This window comes from Eucyclogobius newberryi, unplaced genomic scaffold (assembly GCF_026437365.1).
Source record: "Eucyclogobius newberryi isolate DKJ021-1_F unplaced genomic scaffold, fEucNew1.0.hap1 SCAF_20, whole genome shotgun sequence".
Classification (NCBI taxonomy): domain Eukaryota; kingdom Metazoa; phylum Chordata; class Actinopteri; order Gobiiformes; family Gobiidae; genus Eucyclogobius; species Eucyclogobius newberryi.
Window position 1 is genome coordinate 14,146,661 of NW_027315835.1, and position 27,235 is coordinate 14,173,895.

Here is a 27,235-nt window from a genome sequence, read left to right on the forward strand (position 1 = left end):
TCATTATTGTTGACATTTCAAACTAATTGGTTGTAAGGATGTACAACATAATAGCAAATTATTTGACATTTATTCAGGAACAGCTCTTTGAGATGAGCGATCTCCTTTTCAGGTTGAGTAAACAATATTAAGTCAAATTCTATTAAGTAGAGAAAAAACTGACTAAGCAATTTTTTTTTTCCAACTTAATTTATCAAAAAGGAGTATCACAAGAATATACATAAAATTATTTCTTTGTGGTTTCCTCCTCCTTTGATAAAGTCTTGATCATTTCTTCTTTCTTAGCCTGAAGACGTTCTTCTCTGCGTTTGCGAGCTTCTTTCGTCTTAGTACGGCGAGCCTCTGCCTGGTCACTGTAATACATAATGATGCATTCAATCTTTGGATTTTTCACTGTAAAAAAGTCTAATACATTCTATAATTTAAGAGGAGAAACTTACGAAAGGAGCTTCTTGCGAGCCTTATCTGCCTTCAGTTTGTGGATGTGCTCCATCAGAATGCGTTTGTTTTTGAAGACGTTACCTTTGGCTTTCAGGTACAGACTGTGATACCTGAAAAGTACAGAAATAAATTTCATAGGAGGAGATGGTGGCAAAAGACATAAATACAGTAAATATTAAAAATTCGTACATGTGCCTATCAATCTTCTTTGACTCCCTGTAGCGACGGAGAAGGCGGCGAAGGATTCTCATGCGGCGCATCCATGTCAGCTTCTCTGGCATACGGGCATTAGCCGTACCCTTCCTCTTACCTGCAAAGACCAAAAGTCATCCATTAGGTCTGGTCAAGATATCCTTAATTTCATAAAAAGGAGAAATAAAACAACACCCACCATAACCTGTGTGACGCCCCTTGCGACGAGCCAAGGTATTCTTACGGCAACGTGCGCGTGAATGAACGGTCACAGGTTTTCTGATGATAAGACCATCTTTCACCAGTTTCCGGATCTGCTGGCCTTTTGACAGCAAACAAAACAGGAAATTAGATGTTCAGAAATTTGGCTGATCATACGATGCATTACATTTACTCACGAGAGTTTGCATTGGCGATCTCATTAGTTTCATTTGGATCCAACCAGACTTTCTTCTTTCCACAGCGAAGAACACTGGACGCCAAGCGCTTCTGGAGCCTGAGCATGCTGAGGACACAAGAGAACAACAGTGTGTTATTTTAGAGGTTTATTACAACATTAAATGGGAAGAGCAGTCAAACAGTTAGGAGACAGTAAATGTCCTTGTAATAATCTAAAAACAAGCCGAATAAAAAATATTAGAACAAATTATACTTTATGTATATAGTAATGTCATAAATATAGAACTAACTATATTTAATCTGTCATCAGTTTATATTTTAATCCGCAGAGGCAAAAAGTGACGTTGACTCTTCATAAACTGAATTTAATCGAAATATGGACCGGTCTCAGTCGCGGTATAAAGCCGAAATACACAATATATCGTTTACGCCTATGTCACTTATGTAGCTTTATACATATTCTTCTGGGGAATTGTAAGTTAAGTAACCACAATAAAAGTGAGCGTTTGCTCTACAGTGCGCAAGTTATTGGATTGCACTGAGGCCGAGCTGCGGTGTTGTGCTCTGACATGTCTTACTTTAGTTTAGCGACACATCTAAGATCGTGTGGGCGGCTAATCTTACTCAAACGTGACCAATCCTGATTATTATAGTTTTGTTTCGTCCCTGAAATAGCAGTAAAGTACCACACTGAAGAACACGGCCCTTTAAACGAGAAACATTTAGCTCACCTCATGGCTGCAGCTACTAGCTCGACGAAGAGGGAGGAAATAGAGCGAAAGAGGCGCTACCATTATATTTGTTCGTTGTAGGTGAACCCACGAAAATACGTATACATCTATATTTATATGAACGACATTTGAATACTTAATTATTTAACATACAATATGTGTATGTGATCGGAAAACACTGTTATAAACGTGGACATACAAGCCTAAACATAAACAGTAAATGATTAACACCCATTTGAAAATATAGTGGTACGGTCCAAAATAGTGTAATCTTTTAAATGACCTGTAGGTAGCGCTCAGCCTTCACAGATCAGCTCTCAGATTAAGCGATATTGTATTTTTATTTAATTCATAACTGAGGTGGATGAAGTACGTTTAAATAGTTGTTATGACATGTGTTTGCCACCGATTTAAAATTATTTAAGAGATAAAAAAAAAAAACTGTGGCGGTTTTCTGAGAGCACTGTCTCTCTGGAGGAATATCAAACATAATAACACTTTTTAGCTGCGCTGATATTTTTTGAAAATTGAAACTCTACAAACAAATAAGATTATGTTATGATGTTTTTCGCCTTTATAAAACCAGACGCTTTCAGCCTTTGCTCTGGCGCCCTCTGGTGGCAGTGCACGCAGCTGCGCCACAGTCTCTCCACCGGTGACCAAAACACCCGCGCTCTCCCCGGCGTTATCACAGTCCTCTGCTGCTGCATGGAGGAGCTGCACCGTCCCGTTCATTCAACACCACCGAGCAACGCCGGTGCGCGAACCCGGGGCCCGAGTCGCGTAACCGGACATTCGTGTGGACTTTGTGATTTTCGAGACATGAGTCAGCGCAACGTTACATCCGAGGTAAGGATGGTCTGCCGTGTGTAAGCCGCAAAGCTAATGCTAAATGCGACTGGATCGGCGCTACATAAACCGGCATACCGCTTTGTGCGCTGCCATAAGACGCGGCTTTATGATAAGAGGCTTTCTTCGTGACCGTAGATGTTTAACCACGCAAATGTAGCTGTAATTCCACACTCCACAGCGGTGCAGTGACATTGAAGTTCACTACAGCCTCCTGCGCATAAGGTCAGGCTAAATTGAGTTTCATTGAGAGCGTGAGCGCTGCGTAAAGGCGCACTAATAATAGTCACGTTTTTCTCTTGTGCTTGACCAGTGCAGCACGACCCAAAAGCAAAATGTGTATATGTGTATATTTTAACCAAAAAAGATGGATTCAGCATTGGGGCTTAATTGTAATACAGTGGTTCCAGCCCTTCTTTTGTCTCGTGCACCACTGTCCCCCGTTTACTACAGTAGACCTACTACTACAGTAACCATTGTTTATTTTCTATTTTTAAAGTTTTTATTTATTTTAATTCATAAAACCCTTCTCAAGGCTCTAAATTGTTCTATAATATATATAATGATTTTTTTTTTTTAATATCACCTAATTTTTCATGTCTGAAACCATTCCAAGTGAACTGCCCGCCTCGTACCACTGGTTGGGAAACACTGCTGTGAGTGATGGGAGTCCTCATAGCACAAACAAATGCAGCCCGCTTGCCCGGCCTTTGACTATTGTCTGCACCGACCATCTGTCTCTACACTCTTGTCCATGACCTGCTTACTGCAGACAGCCCTGTGTGTATGAGACAGATTAACCTACTGCCCATGTTTTGGTCAAAAAATCATGATCTTATTTTGTTGCTTGTTTGCCTGTCTTTTTGTTACTTTGACTTGTATTATGATTCATTGATAGTTTTAGTTATTATCTTGTTACATGTGAGCGACCATGTCCAAGCAATTTCCCTCGGATCAATAACGTTTGTCTACGTCTTCGATTGTTGGGTGATAAAATGTGGTTATCATCATCAGTGCTGCAGCGATAACATGACATAACTTGCAACATGTTTCAGTCCAAGATTAGAAAGTGCAAAGGTTTAAGTTGGCAAACCCCCTCCCCTTCGGCTCCTCCGTGGTCACTCCACTGAGAGGTACTTTCGGTCACTGACCCGTTAAAAACCCAGGAGCAGCCTCATCAGTGTGCGTTTCACCTACACCAGCTCAACAACCAGACAATTGCTCAAAGTGCATCCATTCATAAAGGCCGCTACTCGCACTGAGCCAGGTTTGTGTGTGTCTGAAAACATGAATACGTCGCTACACGTTCCTGAAAAGCTCTGTTACGTGCTGCCCGTCCAACTGACACACTGCTTTCAAAGTCGGGTGTGTGTGTCCATTCATAAAAGTATGTCACTCCAAATGACTGTGTTGTTTCCAAGAACCTTTTTAATGTGAAGACAACAAATAAGTCTGTGAATTACTATCTTAACAGCTGTTGTTGTGAATTGAAACAGGGTTAATACCCCTTAGCTAGTCACTGATAAATTGTAAAGGATTAATGTCCGTGTTTGGTATTAAGACAGAGGAGTGACATTACCCTTTCAGTATTTGGGTGTGTAGAGAGTCATCCCTCAGGTTTGGGCGAACTCTGCCAAATCATCCTGAACTAATGTAGCCTTAGCTTTAATGATAATTCTCAGTATTAGTCCAAATAATTATACATGGAATTGTGCTGAAACAAATGCCTCCAGTAATCAATGTGGGAACGTATTATAATTCAGTTGCAGTGACGGATAAGATAAGCCTTTATTCGTCCACACAATGGGGAAATTTCAGTGTTGCAACACAAGTAGGTACAGAAGTAAAAGAACTTATAGAAAGGTTTAAAAAAACAACAACACTCTTAATAGAAAAGCTCTTATATAAACCTCTTATATTCTTAATAAAAAGTTTCAAAAAAATAATAATAATGGTAACAAAAGTAACACAAGTAATACACTCTTAGTTTATTGATCAAACACATCAAACCTATAACCAAAGCTTTAAGTGAAATAAAATAGCCAGTATAAGACTTATTTTTTTTTATTTTTTTTCCAATGAAATAAAGAACATATAAATGGAACTCAGGGAATCTGGTTAAAAGTGATGACTAATGTGAATAAAAAAAATAAAAACGTGTAAAATGAGCAGATTATTAACAGTTTGTGAACGACAGTGTCTGGTGCACTGATGCTGATGATGATGATCATGATGATGATGATGATGATGGTGTGTTTTTTTTTTCAGCTGAGCAGTTAGTGGGGCCTGCTCTCTGGACATCATGGAGCTGTCGGATGGCCTCCTGCTGCAGGTGAACAGCGGGGAGCAGTGGTGCAACCGCTGGAAGCACCCCAATGACGACTCGGTCAGTCTCAGGTTTTTGGGTTTGTTCATCAATCATAGTATTTTAATTGCATTTTCATAATCTATATTTTGTACATGCATGTTTTGCATTTGTACAGTAAATAAATAACTGCATCTCAATGGAAGATAATCGCATGCCTTCTGCATTTTATTGTATATTAAAAGCTATCTCTCACAAACCCTTTGGCACATTGTTAATATCAACATATATATGAATATTTTGGCTGCAGCAAGTGAAAAAATACATTGAGATTATCACTCCAAAAATCCTCTTTCCTTGTCTTAATTTGAATAATGCCCTTATCCCTTTATTTAGTTTAATAAAGCTGTTCATATTCCAACCGTAGTGTAGTATTTTTGTTCGCGCTAATCTGATCTTCTGCTGATGTCTTGGTACCTATATTAAAAGTCTGGTGTGTGTGTAACAGGACCGCAGCACCAGCCCGTCCGTCCTGCGCTGTGTGACGAGCACGTGGAAGGAGGGACTTCTCAACAGAAAGAGGCCCTTTGTGGGACGATGCTGCCACTCCTGCACGCCACAGAGCTGGGTAAAGTTACACCAAAACGAATTAACTTTAACGCGAGGAGATGGCTAAGGTCGGCCTCCAATAAGAAATGAGAGTGTTAATATAACGTGAAGAGTTTAATCATCTGCATCAGTTGTGTTGTATCTGATTTAAAGGTTATAAAGAGGTAATTACAGGTGTACTTGTGTAATGTCGTGGATAACCAGAGAGAGAAATGCATCTGCTACAGGCTCGGCACGCTCAAAGAAATATGTATTATGTCTCCTTTTTGTCATTTTATTTTCCATTTTATAATCCAAATCGAACTGTTTGGATTTCATGATGCTCTATTTTGTTTAAAATCAATGTATTTTTGAGTGAAGGAGCTGAAATTGTGAGGTGGTAATCCAAAAAGGAAAAAGAATAGATCAACAAAAGCTTGGGAAATATTTGATAAGTCATTCAATCGTCATTATTACCGATATTTAAATGATCTTTGTGGCAACGTCTTAATAGTTTCCTGTATTTCCCAGTTGGTTGAAGGTATCTTTTTAATGCTACAGTGGCCTTATTTAGTACTCTTATTACTCGCAGTTTATCCAGGCTCATTTCATCCACTCAAATACTAAGGTGCGTCTTCACTCACCAGTGAAAGGTGTAAATAAGGGCCCAATTGCTTTCCTTGTTTTCTGTATAATACCAAAACATTATTTTAAACCGATATTCAAAGGCAGAGGTCTCCAAAAGTCGTTCAAAGCCTGTATTTTAATGCATAATTGCTTTAATGTGCTGTTTTTTATGAATGTGCATTTGTGTGATGAGATGCATTGGCTTGGAGTCCTTTACCCTCAGGCGATCAAAGTTAACATTGATTGATCCTGATGTTTGTTCTGTTTGTGTTTCAGGAGAGGCTGTTCAACACCAGCATTCCTTCTCTGGGGCTGCGCAATGTCATCTACATCAATGAAACACACACCAGGTACAAAACAAGATGCAAGAGAGATAAACAGATTTACTGTGAAACATCGGCTGAATATTCAGATTACGATGTACAGTATTTTACAGTAATTTTGTGCTGCACCGATATGGAAAATTTGGGCTGATGCCTATCCCGATGTTATAGTCAAATAATGTCTGAAAATGCATTGCGTTTATCGCGGGTTATGAGTGTATTCATCACGCTTGTATAAGTTTCCTCTAAAACCTTTCTAGAGCTTGTACAAACCTGTAAATTTGTCGTTTCTGGGTCTTTTCTGGGGGACGGTAGAGTTAACTCTTTCATTACCAACGTGTAACTTTGCGCACTGATATAGTTTGGTGGTTTTGGCTGAAACCGATATTACTCAATGGCGTGAATATCGGGCGATACCGATACTGAGCCGATATATCCGTGTACCCCTAGTATTTTGCAATTTATTTATTTTTTTAATCAATGTTAATCTATTAAATGATAATGGACCCTTAGTCTTGAAGATGTTAGAATTTGAGTCGGGTCTGGGTACCGTATTTATATACTTATAGTGTGTTAGAATATTTGACAAAAGGAGTATCCTGATAATGATATTCAGACAATATTGTTCAACAGCAGAAATGTCTTAAACATGTCTTTAAACGTATGAGATGAAGTTTTTTAGCTTTTTGTTGCATTATTTTATTATAGATGACATACTCAAATTTTGTAGAAATCTTCAAATTTTGTGTTGTTGTGTGAGGTTTTGTTAATAATTACAGACGTCTTCGTTCACTCTTTGGTTTGCAGTCTATTACACAGTACACAGAAAATGTCACCTTCAGTAATAAATCAGGCACAGAAAAAATAACTATCTTCAAAGTTCTTATGCCTGGTTCTTGTCGTCTTGTCCCGCACCCCTCTGCTCGTGACAGCTGTGAAATTACATGGTCCAGTCAGTCATTTAGGTGCCTGAAGGAACAAGTCTACCCAACAACCTGTGTATAATAAATGGCTCTAGTTCAGTGGAAAGTTAGACGACTGAATTATTCAAAGTGTTTGTCAGAAGACATCAGTACCTGAATTCAAGAGGCCAAACAAGATAAGTTTTATAAATGATATTAAGCATTGTATTCTTGTATTTTCTTTGTGCAGGCAGAGGGGCTGGCTGGCGCGCAGGCTGAGCTATGTGCTGTTTGTCATGGAAAGAGACGTGAATAAGGACATGTTCCCCAGAAATGTGGTGGACAAAGTGCTCAACAACAGCAGGTACTTGTCATTGTAACACAATACATGTTAGAGAGGCTTTACATGCTTCCAACATGCATACAAGGATGTATTTATTTATTATGGTTTACCTGGATACTAAATAGAATTGAGTTCATTAGTATTCTGCTCAAGTATTCCAATCATAGCACGATGACACAATAAATGATATTGCAATAACACAAAGGTTCTCCCATCTGATAGAAATGTACTTTTTAAAATGAAAGTGTTGAAAAAGGCAGATTTTACTCATGATTTCTTTTATTCAGTCTAAATTCAGTCAGGTTTTAGACCTCATCACAGCACTGAGACGGCGCTTGTCAAGGTGATAAATGACATCTGCCTGATCGCTGACACGGGCAAAGCCTCAGTCTTAATTCTGTTAGATCTGAGTGCTGCTTTTGACACTGTCGATCATGGGATCCTCTCACAGAGACTAGAGGACTGGGTGGGCATCACTGGCACTGCCCTAAAGTGGCTCAAGTCCTATCTGGAAGAGAGGAAGTACTTTGTAGAGATTGGTATGTCGCAGACCACTTGCCCCCTGACCTGTGGAGTGCCCCAAGGGTCAATCCTGGGACCCCTTCTGTTCAACCTCTACATGCTGCCGTTAGGTCACAATTACGCAGAATGTGTCCTATCACAATTATGCAGACAACACTCTATATTTCACTGTCGGCAGGTGAATATGGACCAGTGGATTCACTCTGTCACTGCATCATACAGATCAATGTGTGGATGCAAAACAACTTTCTCCAGCTGAACTCAAACAAGACTGAAATCACCGTCTTTGTCTCACAGAAACAAAGAGACACCTCCAGAGTCTCTCTCTAAAACCTTGCTCAGAGGTGCAGAGACCTGTTCTCAGATCTCTTTAAACTTTAAAGCAGCTCTGCTTGTGTACAAGTCTCTCCATGGCCTTGCAACAAAGTACATCGCTGACATATTAGTGCCATATGAACCATCTCGGACTCTGAGGACCTCAGGGACCAGCCTCCTGCTGGTGCCAGAGTCAGGACTAAACATAGGGAATCTGCGTTTCAGTTTTATGCAGCTAAAATCTGGAACAGTCTTCCTGAAGATGTGAGACAGGGCTCTTCTCTGGCAATGTTCAAATCTAAGTTAAAACAGTTTTGTTTAGCTGTGCATATGACTGAAAGGACTTTCTTTGCACTCTTCTCTTTTATGTTTTAAACTGTTTTGTGATTTCTGTCATGTCTGTGTGATTTGAATGCATTATTTTCCCGTTGTGTGAAGCACTTTGAATTGTCTTGTGTACAAATTGTGCTCTACAAATGATCTTGCCTTGCCTACATTCGCCTTCTGGGGCTGTGCCGTTTGAAAACAAGAACTCATCACTATAGCAACCTGGCAGCTTGTTTTTATTATGACAGAGATTGACTAATACATTAAGTAAGGAATGAATGAACACATCAGTTTTAATATAACTTATATCATTGTGTGAAAAAGTATATTCAATTAATTGCAATAATATCAATATCATAGTAGTTTACAGCAATATCAGTAATTTCCAATACTGGGCAAACCTAAAGTATTCAGACCCTGATGATTGATTTAATGTGGATTCCTCCATTTCTCTTCATCGGAGTTGTTCTGCTTCTTTATGGAATTCAAAATATGTGCAAATGATGTGCATAAATATCAGAGCTATAGGACAACTGTTAAAGAAAGCTAATCCGATTTAGGCAATTTGATGGCATTTGGTTATTCATCTCACTTTTGGCCCAAATTTAGGTACCAGCTGCTGAATGAATGTGATTAGTACAGATTTATCAAGGTGGACAAAAGCTTGAGTAGTAGTTTTTTTGCCTCTTTAGAGTGGAGAGTGCTATTGCGGAGGTAGCGTCAGAGATGGATGCAGCCAACTCGTCTGGAGCCGCCTGTAAAGTGAAGCAGAAAGCTCGGTCCTTCCTCCAAGAAATGGTGGCCAATGTTTCACCAGCTTTTATCAGGTACTTCACACAATCTGAAATCACACACACACACACACACACACACTTTGTACCCCCATTTTATCCAAACATTATTATGAATGTTTCTTTTTTTCCTCTACAGGCTGACTGGTTGGGTGCTGCTGAGGCTCTTTAATGGGTTCTTCTGGAGCATTCAGATCCACAAAGGTCAACTAGAAATGATCAAGAAAGCTGCTTCAGAGGTCACTATCTTGTTTTGGTACACATTTAGTACATTTACTCACTCGTATGTATTACATTTCTGTATTAAATGGTGTTGTTTTGTCCCTGCAGCAGAACAAGCCCATGATCTTCCTCCCGGTGCACAAATCGCACATCGACTACCTGCTCATCACACTGATCCTCTTCTGTCACAACATCAAAGCTCCGCACATCGCTGCCGGAAACAACCTGAGCATGCCCATCCTCAGGTAAGAAAGAGCTGTATTTGTTTGATCTTGTCTTTATAACTCAATGCAAGATTCACTGTTTTGTGTGGACTTATGATCCACAAATGTTGATCGTTTTCGTTATTATTTGTTTGGAATTGGCTCCACAAACTTGCCATATTAATCTTATGGCTTAAAGGCCTTTCAAATGACAACAATCACTTTCTGAAGCTTATTGTGAAAAAACTATTTCCGTTTAGTTTATTTGTGCTAACAGACAAGATGTTGAACTTAGACTTGTAGACTTCATTTTATTTTAATTGTGAGTTTATGTGAAATGTGAAATTGTTAATTCATTTACTTTCAGCACCCTGATCCGTAAACTGGGAGGATTTTTCATCCGTAGGAGAATGGAGGAGACGAACAACGGGAAGAGGGACGTTTTGTACAGATCTCTTTTACATGCTGTAAGTTTTGCAAGACTTTGTTTGTTTTTCCAATGTAAAGAGAGGAAGTGCCCATTATATACATTTTTGTCAAGCGTGAGCGGCCATCATGCAGTTCAGAAACAAGAAGCTAAATTTGTTTTACTGTGTAAATAGTTTGAGAAGGCAGAACATTAGCTCATTAGGTAAATGGAAGGATATTGAAACACCTGATGTAAAGGTCAACTTTAATACATAATATAAACTGAACTCTTCTAAGCAACGGTCTATTTCAGGATGTTGTTTCCTTTAAAGTTGTATAAGCAGAGTGCAGCTGTGTGTGTTTTCCAGGCCACACGAGGCGCCACACAGCTCGACTTCTGGCTTCAGCCCAGTTCTTTTTATGAGGGTCAAATACTTCACTCAATGCAGCTTTTTATCTGCTCTGAATATAATCTGCAGAATATAATATGTATTTGTGTACCAGTTTAAAAAGGCTTGTTCCGTCATATGTACTATAGTATTTGTGTACTTTATCACATAAATGACTGTGTTCCCACAGTACACAGAGGAGTTACTGCGCCAACAGCAGTTTTTGGAGGTCTTCCTGGAGGGGACTCGTTCTCGTAGTGGGAAAGTGTTTCCAGCGCGGGCCGGCATGTTGTCCATCGTGGTGAACACTCTGTGCAATGGGACCATCCCCGACGTGTTGGTGGTGCCCGTGGGCATTTCCTACGACCGCATCATTGAAGGCAACTACAACAGTGAGCAGCTGGTAAGAGCTTTGACTCTAAAGAGTAACGACAGGACGGTGTCTTGTCTTAGACTTCATTTAAAGAGACTTTCCTGGTGGAGGATAAGCATGTAGTGGTCTTCACAAAGATATGTCACAGTATGGCATTTAACTCCATTGACACAAGCAGGGGATGGAGAAATTACAGGTCCAAGATAACATTCATATTTAAGGCCTTTTCAAGCAATAAAACATCTGTAATTTTAATAAATAGAAAATAGATCATTAATCCAGGCACAGCAAGCCGTTTGGAGACCCCCCACTAGAAAGCATTGTGCACCATTAATCAAATATGAAATATTTTCTGTTCAAGTAAATTTGACATTTATATCTAACCCTGTAACTGATCTCCTCTTGACTCTTTTTCCAGGGCAAGCCCAAAAAGAACGAGAGCTTGTGGGGAATCGCTTGTGGCGTGTTCAGGATGCTGAGGAAAAACTATGGATGTGTCCGAGTGGATTTTATTCAGCCATTTTCCCTCAAGGTCAATTTTATTTTATTTGATAAAAAACATATTTGTTCTCAATATAATAATTGATATAGAGCACAATTTCTAATCAGTATAATCAATGTGTTGTTTTTTTAATTGTAGGAATACCTGGAGACTCACACCAGCCGCCATGTCCCTCCTCCTGTGTCCCTCGAACACACCCTGATGCCCAGCATCATATCAGCCCAGTACGTGCTGTACTTCAGCTGTGTGTCACATACACGTGTCTGATATTATGATATAAATAATGAGTTCAAAGTTTCCACATCACTACAAACAGGGAATCGACTACAACAAGGGCCAATATGGTTTTGTTGCATCATTTTTAACTATATTTGATACAGTCACAAAATGCTGTCACTCAGGAAGGAATTCGCAGCAGCTGGAAACAATTGTGTTATTCAGCACATTCCATTCAGTACATCACTGCTGACACACGCAGTATTTCTCACTGCTGATAATACGAGAGAATATACAAGTCAATTTAATTTGATTAATTTTGAACTAATCAGATTTAAGTTAAACACACACACACACACACACACACATACATAATTTTTGTATTTACTGGTTGAGAATGTTTTTTTTTTTAAAAAGGACCCAAATGATGGCTGAAAGGACAAACCTGAAATGCACGGTCTGAAAATATGAGAAGCTTGCACAACGCCTCATGCTGAGTGTTCATTTTTCCCCTTTTAGACCTGACGCGGTGCCGTTCGATGGTGAAGGTGACGAGCAGGACAACAGAGAGCTGCCAGACGAAATCTTTCGGCGGCATCTGATCGCTAATCTGGCCAAGCATGTTCTCTACAGTAAGATTGAGACGCTTCCAAAGACATTTTATTACGTTAACGCCACACATTTTTCTATTGATAACCATTTAACCTTTTCAGTTTTACTTTGTGATGCATATTTTAGGATCGTAGAAAGATCGTGTGTAGATTGTAGTGGCTTCGCTCCCGGTTTTGAGAAGCAGAACGAACAGAACAAGTTGATAGTTTTTTCAATTTCAATGTTCATAATTAATTCAAACATGTATTGCACAGCCCTACTTTTTTTTATCAGCAGCAGCAATTAACGTCGTCAGCTATTTGAGGAACAGTAGTTTGTCTATTATAGTCCAGTCATCTCCTTATTTGCACCACTTTTTAAAGAGACTTGACGACTGTGGACTGACGTCAGTCCACAGTTAATAAGGTCTTGTCCAGTCATCCAGCACAATTAGGACAAAATCTGAGATGCCGTAATGTTATTTCTATTTGTATAACCATTATGTATTAGCTGGGGTTCTAGTGTTTTGTGGTGAGTCAATGTAAGTCGGTGAAATTCAACTCAGCATCAGTCTATTCCCCTCACATTCCTTTTAATCAATCAGAGCCGTTTCAGAGGACACAACACAAACCGGTTCTCCCCAGCTCTCTCCGCAGCGTTCTCTCTCTCTCTCTCCTTCATTTTTTTTTTTTTCGTCTTTTTTTTTTTTTTGGACCAATCGCAGAGCCTCCTGTAGGATGGCATGTTGTTTTCAGCCAATGGGAGGCAGGGGAGGAAAGGGAAGCAGGACAGGGGTGGAATGCAGCACCAGCGTTCACTAATGTAGAACACCCCAAACCTGAACGACGGTGTGGGGAGGATGAACTCCAGTAACCCCGGCAACAACACACAGTACCACGAACAAAGTCATGACAAACACAGGTGCCACTAGAGTGCACTTGTGTAGTCATGTTTATCGAATGTTATAAGATGAGATGACTGGAAACCATAGGATATTTTGAACTCAATTAAAAAGTGCAACGCATTAATATTGTTTAGATTGAAGGTACATGTTGTGTGTTTATTGAGGGCAGTGAACTATAGTAACCTTGGTCCTAACAAATTACAGATTCATTTCAATTGATAAAATGAGGTGCATCACTTCTTAATTTAAATAATAATACAATAACAAATGACAAAGATGCTGAATTTGAGTCATTATAGTTGTCAGTTTCGAAGCACATTTACTGTAGCTCAACCAATACATATGTAAATGTTGAATCTAAAAAGTGGCTACGCAATCATAATTTTAATTTGTTCACCAGAGTTTGAGACCTCTTAATGTGAAAGTCTAAGAATCCATCTGTGCACTGACAACATGTCCTGTGGCTATTGTCTCCCACAGCGGCTAATAAATCATCAGCCATCATGTCCACGCACATCGTGGCGTGCCTGCTGCTCTACAGACACAGACAGGTAAGGCCACATCAACCACACACTCTTTGTTCTTTTATATGACATGTCTGGGCTCTAATGGTCCACTACACCTGCTACAGACAGCGAGCTACTGCCCCCTGCAGGCTGAATTCATTGTGTAGTTATATTTCAAACATATTACACTTATTGATACTGTTCAATACATACATTAAAGAACGATTAAGTAGAGGAGACTTAATGCTGTTACACCATTATTAATGCAAGTATTTGATTAAAACAACAACAAAACAAAATTGTTATTATTTTTTTTATCATTATTTTTACATTATTATTATTATTGCTACTGTAAATTGGATCCACTAAGTACAAACCACACTGCTAAACACGAGTAAACATATTATAAACCCTTCTAAACTCTACAAAAGTGAAGTGAAACATAATATGATGTCAATGGAGAAACTGGGATTAATCACAAAATATAAAAATCAAAGTGGTCAAAAGAAAACTACTCCGATACATGTGAGTGATATCAAAGTCTGGTTTTACATTTACATCATTTGTTTGTATGTAATAGAAGATTATGAAAGACACTTTTGTTTTGCTTTTTAGATTTTGCTGGACAAATGCTCACAGATACTATTCTTTTAGTAAATAGTATTTGTTCCATCTTCTGTAATAGAAAAGCAGACTAACTGACTACGAATTGCCATGGAAATTCAAAATGGTTGCTTATTTGTTGTTATTGTTGAAAATACTAGCATCAGTTAAATCATGTTATGGGGTTTTACCTCCTGTCGCCTCCGTTTTTAAAATAAAAAATTCTGGTGACACAGCATTTTAAAGGATCTATGTCAGGCATGTCCAAACTAGAGCCCGGGGGCCAAATGCGGCCCTCAGACAAATTTTGGTTGGCCCTCCAGCTTCCTGCTATGTTGGCCCAAACAACAAAAACTAGTACTTTTTACTGTGAAATTGGGAAAATTCTGGCATATTGATGTTATACCAACCTAATATTAATGATCCAAGTATAATTAAAGGTGTAGAGGCTCATTGCGATTACATCAAATTTTGTCATTCAACAAATTCGACATTGTCAAGTTGTTTGTGGCTCTCTGCCCCGTTTAAGTTTCAAAATGCAGCCCTTGGTGGAAAAAAGTTTGGACACCCCTGATCTATATTTTCAACCTATACACCCTTTCTGAGCGTTTGTGGCAACACTTAAGAGACGTGTTCTTCCTCAGGGGGTGGTGCTGTCCAAACTGGTGGAGGACTTCTTCAACATGAAGGAGGAGATCTTGTCCCGGGACTTTGACCTGGGCTTCTCGGGGAACTCGGAGGATGTGGTGATGCGAGCGCTCCACCTGCTGGGCAACTGCGTGAACGTCACCAGCGGTTCCAGCCGAAACGGGGAGTTCACCATCGCGCCCAGCCAAACCGTCAACGCCCTCTTCGAGCTCAACTTCTACAGCAACGGCCTGTTCCACGTCTTCATTTCCGACGCAATCATCGGTATGTACTTTTCAGATGGTAACGTCTAATAATGTGCTTGTTTAGCTAAGGTGGGTCCTTTCTTGCAGCCTGCAGCATCCTGGCGCTGCAGAGGGAGCTTCTCGTGGAGTCCGAGTCTCAGATGCAGGATAGTCCCTTTAACCTCCTCTTGAGTCAGGAGCGACTGATCCGAAAAGCTGCGGGACTGTCCCACTTCCTCGTCAACGAAGTCTATGTGGCACCGGTGAGTTTTGCGTTCTGTCCTAATTAAATAGAGGTAAATACAGTTAAATATTATGTGCAAATCCCAATCATGAGACTGTATATTACGTATTGTAACAACTACATCTCTATATATTTGTAATTGTTTTGTAAATATACTGTATAACTGTATTATTTGGTTATTTCCTTAAACATAATAGTTTGATGGCAGCATTACTATAATATAACGTTTCAACAAAAGGCTTAATGTCCTTTTTCTCCTCTTACATTTATATCTGACTTTCCCAATTAATGACATTGCTATTTTATCCATGTTTTTCTTTGTGTGTGTTGGTTTATAATAATTTAACTGTGTAATATGTATGTATCAAGCAAAACTAAGTGTTTGTATTTCTCGTCCCGCAGCCGTGCGTGACCGTTTATCAGGTTTTCCTTGATGCGGTGAACAGACTCATCCAGTATGGAGTTCTGTACGTGGCTGAGGTCAGCGAGCATCGAAAACTGCATTACTTACTATTGACGGTCAGTGTTGTAAAATGCTGATCTTTGTCCGTCTTTCAGGAGGATCAGGAGGAACTGAGCCCAAGTCCCACCGAGGAGCCGTGGCCAAAGAAGTTTCCGGAACCACTTTCCTGGAGAAGTGACGAGGAAGATGAAGACAGCGATTTTGGTGAAGAGCAGAGAATACGCTACCTAAAGGTCATTATTAAGATAAACATGTTACACTTTCAACTATGGTGGCCAATATCTAATATATTTTGGGATTCTTGCCGTAACAATAATCAGATTGTGTATTTGTAATCCAAATACAGAGGAACTGAAGAAACTTACTCTTACTCTCGACTCTTAAAACATTTTGTCCAGTTGACATATTTTAATTTTCCTTTTTCTTCTGTAATGAAACAAAAAAAGCACATTTCAAATAAAAAATATATAAACTGTACACTCAATCTTCTAATACATTTTGCATACCTTATGTTGAGGCCGATCTATCTTGCACCTCTTCTTTTGACTCTACTATAATCACTATAATCTTTTCTATTTTCCTTTGAACAGGTCAGCGTTGCAGCGGAGCATCAGGAGTTCTTCTTGTTCCTTCAGCGCCTCCTCAGTCCCGTCCTGGAGGCCTACGGCGGAGCGGCCATCTTTGTCCACAGCCTGAGTCAGCCCATGGCCGAGTCCGAGTTCACGCTGCGTCTCTTCAAATACCTGCTCACGCGCACAGAGAGGGGCGTGGCCGTTTACGGTGAGGGAGCGTTTAAGACTGATTAGGTTTGAGCTAAGATTTGAGAAATTATATGAAATAAAATGTTTTGTCCTGTAGGTGAAAGTGCAACACACTATCTGGTCAAGAATACAGTGAAGACATTCAAAGAACTTGGGGTAAGTTATGTCGGCGTGTACAAATACTTTTACGTATATACCACTTTTCAAAACCTGATTACAAACTACACAAATCCACATAATGCAGATAAAATACACATTCTCTCTCACATGGGGTAAGTGCAAGTACATTTTCAAAATCCTCAAAACGTATTATTTGCCATTTTTTTCCTTAATATATTTTTTGTGCAAAATAAGTGTTCTAATGAGTCCTAGAGTAATTGGCTATTCAAGTCTCACAGAAGGACGTTTGAATAGTGGCTTAAGATTATGTGAGAAGTGCGTAGCGTTTAGCTTCAGACGAGTTGACCAAGGAAACTGATAATGTAAGAGAAGGACACGTTCTGTAGCAGTTGGATGCGCCCATCGTAGATAGAGCTAACCTCATGGAAATGTCAACAAACACAGAACTGGAGGTGTCCTTTTGATATGCACGAGATGAACAATTCTACAACTGATTGCATGGTATTTTAAGGAGATGTATGTATGCCTTGTCTAAAGTCTACTATATTCCATCCTAGGTTCTAAAGGAGCGTAAAGAGAACAAGGTTACGACTTTGGAGCTGAGCAGCACCTTCCTACCTCAAGCCAACCGTAACAAACTCCTGCAGTACATCTTAGCTTTCACCTTACTGTGAACGGGACATCCTCTTTTTGACCTCCTCCTCCAATCAAGGGCTTCTTCTGGTTCCTCCTGAAACAATCCCAGGTGCTACTCTGTGGAAAGCTTTACCAGGAAGTGCCTTTAAGCGACATGCTAACACTGTTGGCAGAAAGACTTGAAGCTGTCTTCCTTTTTTTGTTCCAGTCAAAAACTTGCCCACGTTGAGCTGAAGTTATTGGTCATAGGGTTTTAATGTCACAAATGTACTCAAGCAGGTCAACTTCATCACTTTTATAGCCTAACCTACTGCGCAAGATGCCTCCTGGCAATACAGGATGAATATAAAATATGCATAAACCTAAATTATGAAGTGGTAAAACATTTTAATCACTCTAGTACTGTATACAATAATTTTGTGTTTTAAATATGAGCGATGTTTTCAATTCAATTAGTGTGTATATTGATAGTTAATTAATATTTTGATAAACTTTGCCAGTGCTGCATTGTCAACCCTGTCTAACCTTCACAAATCAAGTTAACTCGAAGTGCATTCAAGTCATATACAAGTGCACCTTTTCTCATATGTTTTTATAGACTATTCGAGAAGCCAGTGTCGTCATAATCATGTAAAAAAGAACTTTGGTCACGCCTTTCAGGGGAAGCCTTTTCTCCCTCAACACCGTAAACAAAAGCCTTCACCACTAAGACTGAATAAGACTGGTTTTGTTTAAAAAGGAGGTCGCTTGAGGTTGTTTATTTAGTAAGTCATTCAGACACTTAAAGATAACAGTATGCCTTCCTCTTTTAGATGTTTACTTTTTGATATACAGCTGTAGATTGCCTTTAGCAGCAGGTCTTTACATTATTTTGTGAAAAACAGACATTTTGAGGATGTACAATGCGCTGGAAACCATATATTGTTTCGATCACAGCAGGCGTTTGGGTGTCTAATCGTATTCTGAAAGGATTTTTTGGAACATGTATGGTAAAACCGGTCAAAACACTGCTTTATATCACTCGAGATCAAGTCGAGATTTCATTTAATTTTCCTGCATATTTTCCGTGCAGTTTTCTCACCTATTTATGAAGCAAGACGATTAAAAAGACTAGCATGTTGACGGAATGAAACGTACGTTATTTAAATGCAGCAAAATTACGCACAAAAGCTTTTTTTATGCTGAAAGTGAAGAGACGATGTAAAGAACGTTAAAAAAAGAAGAAGAAAAAAAAGCATTTCTGAGCCTATGTCCCTTTCAATTCCCCAAACCACTTGTACAGCATGTTTTACTATGGGCTGTCCTTAGTTAGCAATTTTTGTATGTTCTGATAATTGTGTTTTGTTGCCCAGATAGTGAGCAGAAAGATCGTAGTTTGTTGTTACCTCTTGAATGTATATCGCCCTCTACAGGTCAATGTAATGCGGTACGATTGTTTATGGATTGTTTATGATTTACTGACATCCCGTGATATGTAACTACTGTATAGGACTCATGCCTGTGTTTTGTGAAGCAGGTGCCTTTATGATGCACTGTAGTATTAATTTTGGTGTTTTTTTTTTTTTTTCATATTTTCTTTTGTGCATGTTGCAATTAATCTCGTGTGGAAAATCGTTGTAGATTTTAATTTAAAGACATAGACACGGAGACAGACCATTGAAGATGGAAAAATAAAACAATCACCAGCTTTTGTCATTTTGTTTTTGCTTTTTCGAAGCACAATTGGCATTAAGACATGTAATTTTTAAATAAATGAATGGTAGACTAACAAACGTATGTGGCTTGATGTCTTTATTTAATTCAGCAATGCTTTAGTAATAAAAGGTAGGCTTGCTTTTGCCCTCTGTAGGAGGACACTAGTGAGTACAAGGGCTGAGAATCCTTGAGGCAAACGGCATGATGAAGTCTAAGGCAAAACAAGTGTGTGTTCTTCTGCCCAATAAGCGGCGCCTGGACTGTAGCTTTGGGGTGAGTAGAAGATTTTTATAATAAAGATTGATAGTGGATTACGACTTTTGTTATTGTAAATATCCGGTGCAGTTTGGAAAGTGTGTTCATTTGGACTTTTTGGCTAAAAAAAGTGCATCTGACCCTGTGAGGCGCAACTTTTAAGAGAGAAAGACCCACAACTGTCATTGAATAATTCAATAATTTATCAAATGAATGTCCTTTTCACAACCAATTTTGTGACCCAGTATATTTGGTATAGCTGCATATTTTCAAGCAATGTAAATTAAATCTGTTTGTTTAAGTGTGCGCTCACTTTTGCCCATAGTCCACATCACAATTGGGACTAAACTGAGACTAAATTCTAAAGTAATCCTGGACTTAATTAGGATTAAACTAGGGGTTTGTTTACACTTGTTATTTGGTACGACATTGAGCCCATTTCAGTAATGATGTACAACTTGGTCTGGTCCTGTTTTAGTCCTGATCAAGTCCAGGTTTAGATTTGGGTTTAGTCCTGTTTTGGTCCCAATGGTGAATGTGCTCTTAGTTTCACGGTCTCTGTCAAAAACATGATTCTGTCTTCAGATAAGCATTGAAACCTTGCAGCCTATTATCTGTACAGAGATATTTTTGTGCGTATTCAGTTAAAAAGTCATGGTCAGGACATTTTGGATGAAGTACTGGAGCAGCTGGACATCAGTGGATTACAGATCTTTGGCCTGGCCATTCTTAAAGGTGAGAGGGGAGACCAGGCTTAAAGAGAGGGAGGGTGAAGGTAAATGTTTTGGTTTAATCTACTGGGGAATCTAAGGAATCTAATATTGACCAAAGAAAACAACATTTGTGTCACTTACACAGCAGCAAGTGTCTCTGCTTTCAGAAAATGAATACCTCTTCATTGATTTGGAGCAGAAGTTAGTAAAGTATTTAGGGAAAAGTTGGAGAAAAGCGTCAAATGTGGTGAGTCAATTATTCTTTTTAGAATTTTACCACATTTTACTATTCAATTTCACAAACAACCCAATATTTACATCAAATCTGATCTGGATTGACATTATTTCAGGGCTCATCCATCTTATTTCTGCGGGTTCAGTATTATGTGGACTGTGGCCGACTGATACAGTAAGTTTAGTCTCCAGCGGTCAGACGAGGCACAAGTGGCGATAAGAACAAGCTTCTTTTGAGTTTGGACACTTCATACTCCGTCAGAAGTTCTGCTGTTGAACCACTCTAATCCACTCTTTGAAGAACAAACTTGCACATTTTGGTTTTGTCCTGGTACAAGCCCAGTTTAGTCCTGATGTAGACTGGATTTGGCGCTATTCTAGTCCTGAATTAGTCTAGTCCAGGTTTAGTTAAAGGTCCAACGCCAAATCAGTCTTAATTTTGATGTGGTGTAATTGCAAATGTGAACGCGTAGCTGTTTTGAAACCGTACATTTCTCCTGTATTAATAGTGTACAGATACTAAAGAACATTTGTAACCTACTTCTCCCATCTCTGTATTTCCCACACGCTTTAAGTCAAAGAAAGAACTCATCAACTCTTTGTATTTTCATTGGCCTAAACATGAATAATGAACACACAAATTCCTTTATTGTCTTATTACCTCCTTGGCTCACGACACAGCACATCTTTCAGAAACTCCAAATGGACCCGTGCCTAAACAAATGTAATATTTCAAAACAAACACAGCTTTAGCGGCCCAGTGTTGATTGATTTGATATATTTTCAGAAACGGGCGGGAGTTACAGCTTTACTTCACCGCTCTGCGACAGAAGGTGCTGCGTTCACAGAGCCGCCAACAGGAGGCCGTCTTCTTCCAGCTGGCATCCCATGCGCTCCAGGCTGAAGTCGGAGATCTGGAGATCCAAGGAAAACACAAACATTACTTTCTTCCTGAAGATTATTTCCCCTCTTGGGTAAAACGAGTACATAATCCAGATCAAGTTTAGTTTATTACCAAGGATGTGACGAGATTGGCAGTGCGGTGATGAGCGCTTCGTGCCGTTGTGTCCATGGGCAGAAGCAGGGCCTGCCCAAGCCTTCAGGGGGCCCTAAGCGAAAACATTTTTGGGGGCCCCTCACCACGTCATCAGAATCAGTTTTATTGCCATTGTCAGTGAACAATTCACATATGGGAACTTTCTTCAACGCTAACAAAGCGCACCAAAACTCCAGGGCATCTGTTTGACAGTTAGTTTATTCTCAGCACATCACAAGCTCAAATATTGATAACTTAAATCCCACAATGCAACTTGGTATTCCGCTGACATCACCTCTACTCCCTGTACAAATAACACACGTCCCAGATATGTTTTTGGGCATATTTGTGGGCGTTAAGGGTCTACAGCCACATTAGCACATTAGCAGTTTAAATTAATGAACAGGGGGGGTCTGGGGGAGATTTTCAGACCTTTTTTGGGTCTTCTGCTGCATTTTAATGTGGTCCAGCCGGCTAAAGTAAGAGTAAAATGTTGAGGTTGTAATGCTATAAAATGATGATGTGATGAAACTGTGCCAGGAGAAAATGACTAAAGCCAGTTATTAATACATTAGTGTACTTAATTACTCAATACAATATTGGCAATGAAAAATAATTATGGTCAAACTGATTCATTTTAACTGAAAGTGTAAAAGTAATAGTTATCCTTACTAATTTATCTTTTACTGCTCCCAACTGTTCCTTCTTGCCAAAGTGACAAAACAAGTTATATTAAATGAAACAAATGGCATAAGCATTGCTTGATTAACAATTAACACTGATAAAACAGTGCAAACATGTTATTCCCAGAGAATGAACAGAACTAGAAGTGAAGGTCCAAACCTCGCTATAGTGAAGCGACTGCGTTTCTGCAACTTTGCCACTTTTGTATAAAAATATATAGTATTATTCTATAACAGACGTAATCATAATATGTCTGGTTATTTTTCACTATCAGTTTATTATAATTTATAACAAATAGTCTAATGATGCTTTTTAAATAAATTGAAATGTTTTATTGCTCTATTAAAAGTGAATTACAATATAAAAGTTTGTTCTGATCTGAACATCACACACTCCTGCATGAAACAATGCTGCGATGTGATTGGCTGATGGACCTTACATGCTTAAACCTTTACATTCCTCTCATTGCACGTTAAGAAGTCAAAGTAAAACAGACATCACGAGTCACGATTGATCTCACACATGGAGATGTGAGAGAGAGGGGACGCAAACTCAAACCCGCTCATCTCTGACTGAGGCTGCACAGGGGCCCGGGACAGGGGCCCGGGACAGGGGCCCGGGACAGGGGCCGCACACTGTTCACTCCAAAGTCTCACGTCAGAGGTTCTGGACGAGACGGCGCTCGTCCGGACCGGATCTCCGCCTCTAGTGTCCTGGACCATAGAGGCCCCTCACCGGCCTCACCTGCAGCTCACACTACGGGGCTGGTGTAAATGTGAAGCTTCTTATCTTTCATTCAGACATATTATTAAGCGCGGTGCAGAGCTCTCGTCGCCTCCAGCCTGAGCGAACTAACGTGACAGAATCGTGTTGTTTCAAACAGCAGCATTAACCGTCTCTTTGTAAGATAAGTTCAATACCTGGAGAGTGTTGTTGAGTTTGCAGTTTCTTTACATCGTCAAGAAGTTTCTTCTTTCGTTTTTCGGCATCGCGGGGATATATTCCTCTGGACATGAGGACCACGCAGGGACCACGTTCTGTTATGTTTATGTTTTGCTCTCGAGCTCCTCGCGCACATTGAAGTTGCCCAATCAGCGCAGGTTTGGTGTCTCGGTTGCCAGATTGTCATTACAAATAAATGCGGTTTGTGCGTTATATGTTACCGCTGTGTGCGCTGCCGCGCCAGCAGCGCTACTACACTAGTGGCGCACGCTGCGCTTGCACTTCGCATAAAACGGGTTGCCAGATTGGGGGCCCTATTAAAGCCTCGGGGCCCTACGCGGCTGCTTAGTTCGCTTATAGGCTGGGCCGGCCCTGGGCAGAAGCACTTCAGCCTTGAGGGAATGTGGTGTTTGAGAACGTGCATTATACCGTGATTATTTGCCAAGTAAAAAAACATGCCATAGATGAGGGTTTCTCAAATTGAGCTCTTTCAGGTGCTCAACAACAATTATTCAATTATTTTCTGAATTTAGAGTAACTTGAATCCACATTTGTAGTATAGTCCTGTTTTATACCTTGTTTAGCCCTAGTTTAGACCTAGAATAGTCCTTTAAGGCCTGGTTTGGATCTGGTGGTACGCGAAAGACCTAATATTTGCCATAGATCAACCAACAGAATGAAGGATTTTGCATTATCACAAAATATATTACTCTAAACTGTCTGTCTGTGTGTCTGTGTCTGTCTCTCTGTGTCTCTCTGTTTGTCTCTCTCTCTGTGTCTCTGTCTCTCTCTGTGTCTCTCTGTGTCTCTCTGTGTCTCTCTGTTTCTCTCTGTTTGTCTCTCTCTCTGTCTCTCTCTGTCTCTCTCTGTGTCTCTCTGTGTCTGTGTGTACTTTCCGCAATTATGTGAGATCTGGATATCGCTTATTTCCCGTCTTGTTTGTTCCAAGCTCATAAAAAGAAGAGGAAGAGACTACCTGCTTCAGCACAGCCCGAAGTTACACGAGGAGCTGAGAGGAGTATCACAGAGAGCGGCTGTTTTGGAGTTTGTGAAGCTGGCCAACGCAGTGGAGGATGTGCCAGTTACTGTGTACACAATGAAACGGGTAGAGACGTGCATTTTGAACTTTCCTGTAAGATAGTGATCATTTGAGAGCTTGAAATATCCTGAAACGATTATGCAGGGAAAGAAGGAGCAGAAATTCTCCATCATGTTTGGTGTTGGGCCAAATGGAGTCTGCCTCTATCAGGTAAGCTATAAACGATACCATAACCAAGCTGACATACTTGTTATATCAAGAATTACTGTATATTACTGAAGCTGCTTTGTTTTTTTTGTGCTGTGATGACTTAAAATACTTGTGTTACCTGATATATCCCAAAATTTTACAATATTTAGCAGTGAGCCAAGAGCAACGTATTGTTCAATCTTGCTTTCTATTGCGCTAACTTTCACAAACTAGTCCATAATAACATAATTTGGGTGTGGATGTGTATTTTCTGTTAACACTGGACCTGTTTCTTGACCAGGACGTGGGGGGGAGGCAGTGTCTGTTGCATGAGTTTACGTGGACACATTTGGAGCACGTCTCTTTCCAGGTGAGCCTCGCTGCTTTCAAGGTCACCCATTCACACACACGTTCACCCACCAGGGGGCGAGCCGAGCTAAGTGTCTTGCCCAAGGACACAATGTTCGTATTCACCTGCGGGAGAAGCGAACCGCCATCCTGACCGCTCCACCAAGGATATTTATGTCGAGAGCGGGATTCGAACCACCCACCGCCATGGAGACGTTCTTGCTCTCCTGCTAGGTTCCAACGTATGGTAGTAGAGATAAGCCGGCCATGTTACGGGTCAGATCTGTGGAGAGGCGACACCACTCACAGAAAGAATGCAGGCTTTTCAAAGTTTTGTTGTTGGTTTTTTACATTTGTTTGCAATAAAAACACCTGTAATTGAATACTGCAAATACAAGTTTAATACCATATTGTGGAACATTAAGCAATACCATCTCCATAGAGACCGGTGGCAGACCCTTTACCAGAAAAGGAAACATAAACTTTTCTTGTCTCTAAATTCAGCCAGTTATTCTAATGCTGTGAGCCCAAAAATCACAACAAAATGTAAAGTCGTTACATCTCTGTAGTATTTATTTATACGAATTTGTATTTTAAACAACCCATTTCTCTGTCTCCAGAGCTGCAGGTTTGAGATCCATGCAGTGGGCTCCCTGTGTCTGCCCAAGCTGGTGTTTTACTCTCAGTCTGCCCTCCACTGCAAACTCCTCCTGAAGCACCTCCGAGACAGCCATCACTTCACCATCTCTGTCAGGGACGCACTGAGCCACGTCCGACAGATGGAGCAGATCCAGGGTCAGCAGCAGGGGGGCAAAACACATGGGAACATGCAAGGAAAGACAAGCCGTGTCAAACAGGAGGAAAAGACAAAAAAATAACTATTTAAATAAGGCTTTAATTGGCTGGGTTTAGAGCAAGAAAGTGTAAAGTCACAAACATACCACTCTGTTTCCAGACATCAGCGAGCTGTGCAGATGGAGTGGGCCTGACCTGTCACAAGAGGGTGCTACAAAGCTGAATGTCCATTACAGGGCTTTACTTATAAACTTATAAATAGTGATGGGAAGAATACTTTGAGAATTTATTTAGTTAGAGAAGACTGATTATCTGCAATAAAATGTATTTGATGGTCCAATCAGAGTACTATAGTCTGAATACTTGGAATACTTTCATGTTGTGTTGCATTATATTATAGAGCTATTAACAGCTTTTTGTTTTTGTTTCACTGTTTGCAATGAGTTTAATTATAAGTTATCTTTTATCACAAATTAGAGAAGGAAAAACACAGATGCATTCTCTATAATAACTGTATTTTCTATTTTTCTCACTAAGTTTGATGCTTAAATTATGTGCTCAAATACCGTATTGTATTTCTCCGATTTAGAAAAGTAATTGTATTCGGAATTACAACCAAATCAAAATGTGTATCCTGAATACGTCATTTTGGTACTGTATGTATTCAATTTCTTCCCAACAATGCTTCAAAAATAGTTTAGAGTATAATGTTAAGTGTGTTTCATTAGTTTCATATGAGGCATTTAAAGGGAAAACATGTGGTTTATTTTGGTTGGTAGTGCAGGAAATTGAGTAGTATTTTTTTTCAAACTAGAAATGAATAACATAATTGTCTAGTTATGTATTTGTTTAATAGATATATGGCCAGGATGTGGATTGAAGAGGTCAGAAATTATTTTAGCAAACAAGGAATCCCAAGAAGCTCGCAGTAGGAACCCACAAAGACTTGATGCAGGCGTGTAGCAGAAAATACATGACCCCTGAGTTAAGGTCATTATAATTGGACTGATTGTACCCTTTAAGATTCTATGTATTTGAAGCATTATAAGATAAGGCCAGAGTTTAACTTCAGTCACAAAAGCTCAAAATCCTGATTGGAATTGGATTGAGCAGCTCCCGTTTAAAAGCACAGCATTTCATTAATACAACATACAAAATTGTTAACTAACTAAATGATGTAGTCATCCCAATGCAGTTATACTTACAGAATCATTCTTTTTCTGTTCAGCTTGTCGTTTGTACAAGGAGGCTTACATCTGTGACATGACTCTCCTGATGCAGAAACTTCGCTGTTCAACATCTTCCACGACGGACGGATCCATTGAACTGGAAACGACCACATGTGAGGAAGAACCGAACTGTGAAGGTGTGTTCTGTTCCTCAGACAGAAGTATGTTGAAATAATAACTACTAAAACACCTGTACTGTTATTTTTGCCCACAAATAAGGCAGACTTTAAGTTAATTGAGGAGAGAAAAAGTCTGATCTTACCACGTCACTAGTTTATTGGTTGTCCTTGTGCCAGACCAGTGAGTTGTATCAGGAAGGGCATCTGGCATATGAATGATGCCAAATCATTCTGCAAATAGCTGCAAAAATCTTGTTGTAGTTGCTTGAAAACAAAAATAAAATGATAT

At 39.7% G+C, this 27,235-nt stretch overlaps 3 protein-coding genes across 4 annotated transcripts; 2 read left to right on the forward strand and 1 right to left on the reverse strand.

Moving 5' to 3' along the window:
- Window positions 1–156: 156 nt before the first annotated feature.
- Window positions 157–1,848, reverse strand: LOC140369129 (large ribosomal subunit protein eL19-like). Its single transcript, XM_072456384.1, has 6 exons — window positions 1,764–1,848; window positions 1,032–1,138; window positions 833–955; window positions 631–751; window positions 441–551; window positions 157–353 (listed from the first exon to the last, which is right to left on the reverse strand). Exons 1-6 carry the CDS (start codon window positions 1,766–1,768, stop codon window positions 227–229), a joined length of 594 nt encoding a protein of 197 aa, XP_072312485.1. The 5' UTR covers window positions 1,769–1,848; the 3' UTR covers window positions 157–226.
- Window positions 1,849–2,431: 583 nt separating this feature from the next.
- gpam (glycerol-3-phosphate acyltransferase, mitochondrial) lies at window positions 2,432–19,440 on the forward strand. 2 transcript variants are annotated; one of them, XM_072455556.1, is made up of 21 exons: window positions 2,432–2,612; window positions 4,881–4,998; window positions 5,426–5,545; window positions 6,409–6,482; window positions 7,608–7,721; window positions 9,557–9,691; window positions 9,795–9,894; window positions 9,986–10,122; window positions 10,448–10,547; window positions 11,068–11,280; window positions 11,669–11,782; window positions 11,891–11,976; window positions 12,488–12,600; window positions 13,944–14,014; window positions 15,217–15,484; window positions 15,553–15,707; window positions 16,091–16,168; window positions 16,247–16,384; window positions 16,742–16,931; window positions 17,010–17,068; window positions 17,590–19,440. In XM_072455556.1, exons 2-21 carry the CDS (start codon window positions 4,915–4,917, stop codon window positions 17,704–17,706), a joined length of 2,466 nt encoding a protein of 821 aa, XP_072311657.1. In that variant the 5' UTR covers window positions 2,432–2,612; window positions 4,881–4,914; the 3' UTR covers window positions 17,707–19,440. The 2 variants fall into 2 exon arrangements, with proteins under 2 accessions (XP_072311657.1, XP_072311658.1); XM_072455557.1 differs by having other exon boundaries at window positions 9,989–10,122.
- Window positions 19,441–19,559: 119 nt separating this feature from the next.
- Window positions 19,560–27,131, forward strand: LOC140369517 (FERM domain-containing protein 6-like). The gene is made up of 11 exons (XM_072456883.1): window positions 19,560–19,636; window positions 20,263–20,353; window positions 20,499–20,578; window positions 20,682–20,740; window positions 21,353–21,539; window positions 24,177–24,332; window positions 24,411–24,476; window positions 24,757–24,825; window positions 25,424–25,598; window positions 26,827–26,964; window positions 27,124–27,131. Exons 1-11 carry the CDS (start codon window positions 19,565–19,567, stop codon window positions 27,129–27,131), a joined length of 1,101 nt encoding a protein of 366 aa, XP_072312984.1. The 5' UTR covers window positions 19,560–19,564.
- Window positions 27,132–27,235: the final 104 nt, after the last annotated feature.

Coding starts and splice junctions, on each gene's coding strand:
- LOC140369129 (XM_072456384.1), bottom strand. Junction 552..630: donor AAGAAGATTGATAGGCACAT/GTACGAATTTTT, acceptor TGTACTTTTCAG/GTATCACAGTCTGTACCTGA. Junction 354..440: donor GCTCGCAAGAAGCTCCTTTC/GTAAGTTTCTCC, acceptor TATGTATTACAG/TGACCAGGCAGAGGCTCGCC.
- gpam (XM_072455556.1), top strand. CDS start 4,915: ATGGAGCTGTCGGATGGCCTCCTGCTGCAGGTGAACAGCGGGGAGCAG. Junction 9,692..9,794: donor GTTTCACCAGCTTTTATCAG/GTACTTCACACA, acceptor TTTCCTCTACAG/GCTGACTGGTTGGGTGCTGC. Junction 14,015..15,216: donor TGCTCTACAGACACAGACAG/GTAAGGCCACAT, acceptor GTTCTTCCTCAG/GGGGTGGTGCTGTCCAAACT.
- LOC140369517 (XM_072456883.1), top strand. CDS start 19,565: ATGATGAAGTCTAAGGCAAAACAAGTGTGTGTTCTTCTGCCCAATAAG. Junction 20,579..20,681: donor GGAGAAAAGCGTCAAATGTG/GTGAGTCAATTA, acceptor ACATTATTTCAG/GGCTCATCCATCTTATTTCT. Junction 24,333..24,410: donor CTGTGTACACAATGAAACGG/GTAGAGACGTGC, acceptor ACGATTATGCAG/GGAAAGAAGGAGCAGAAATT.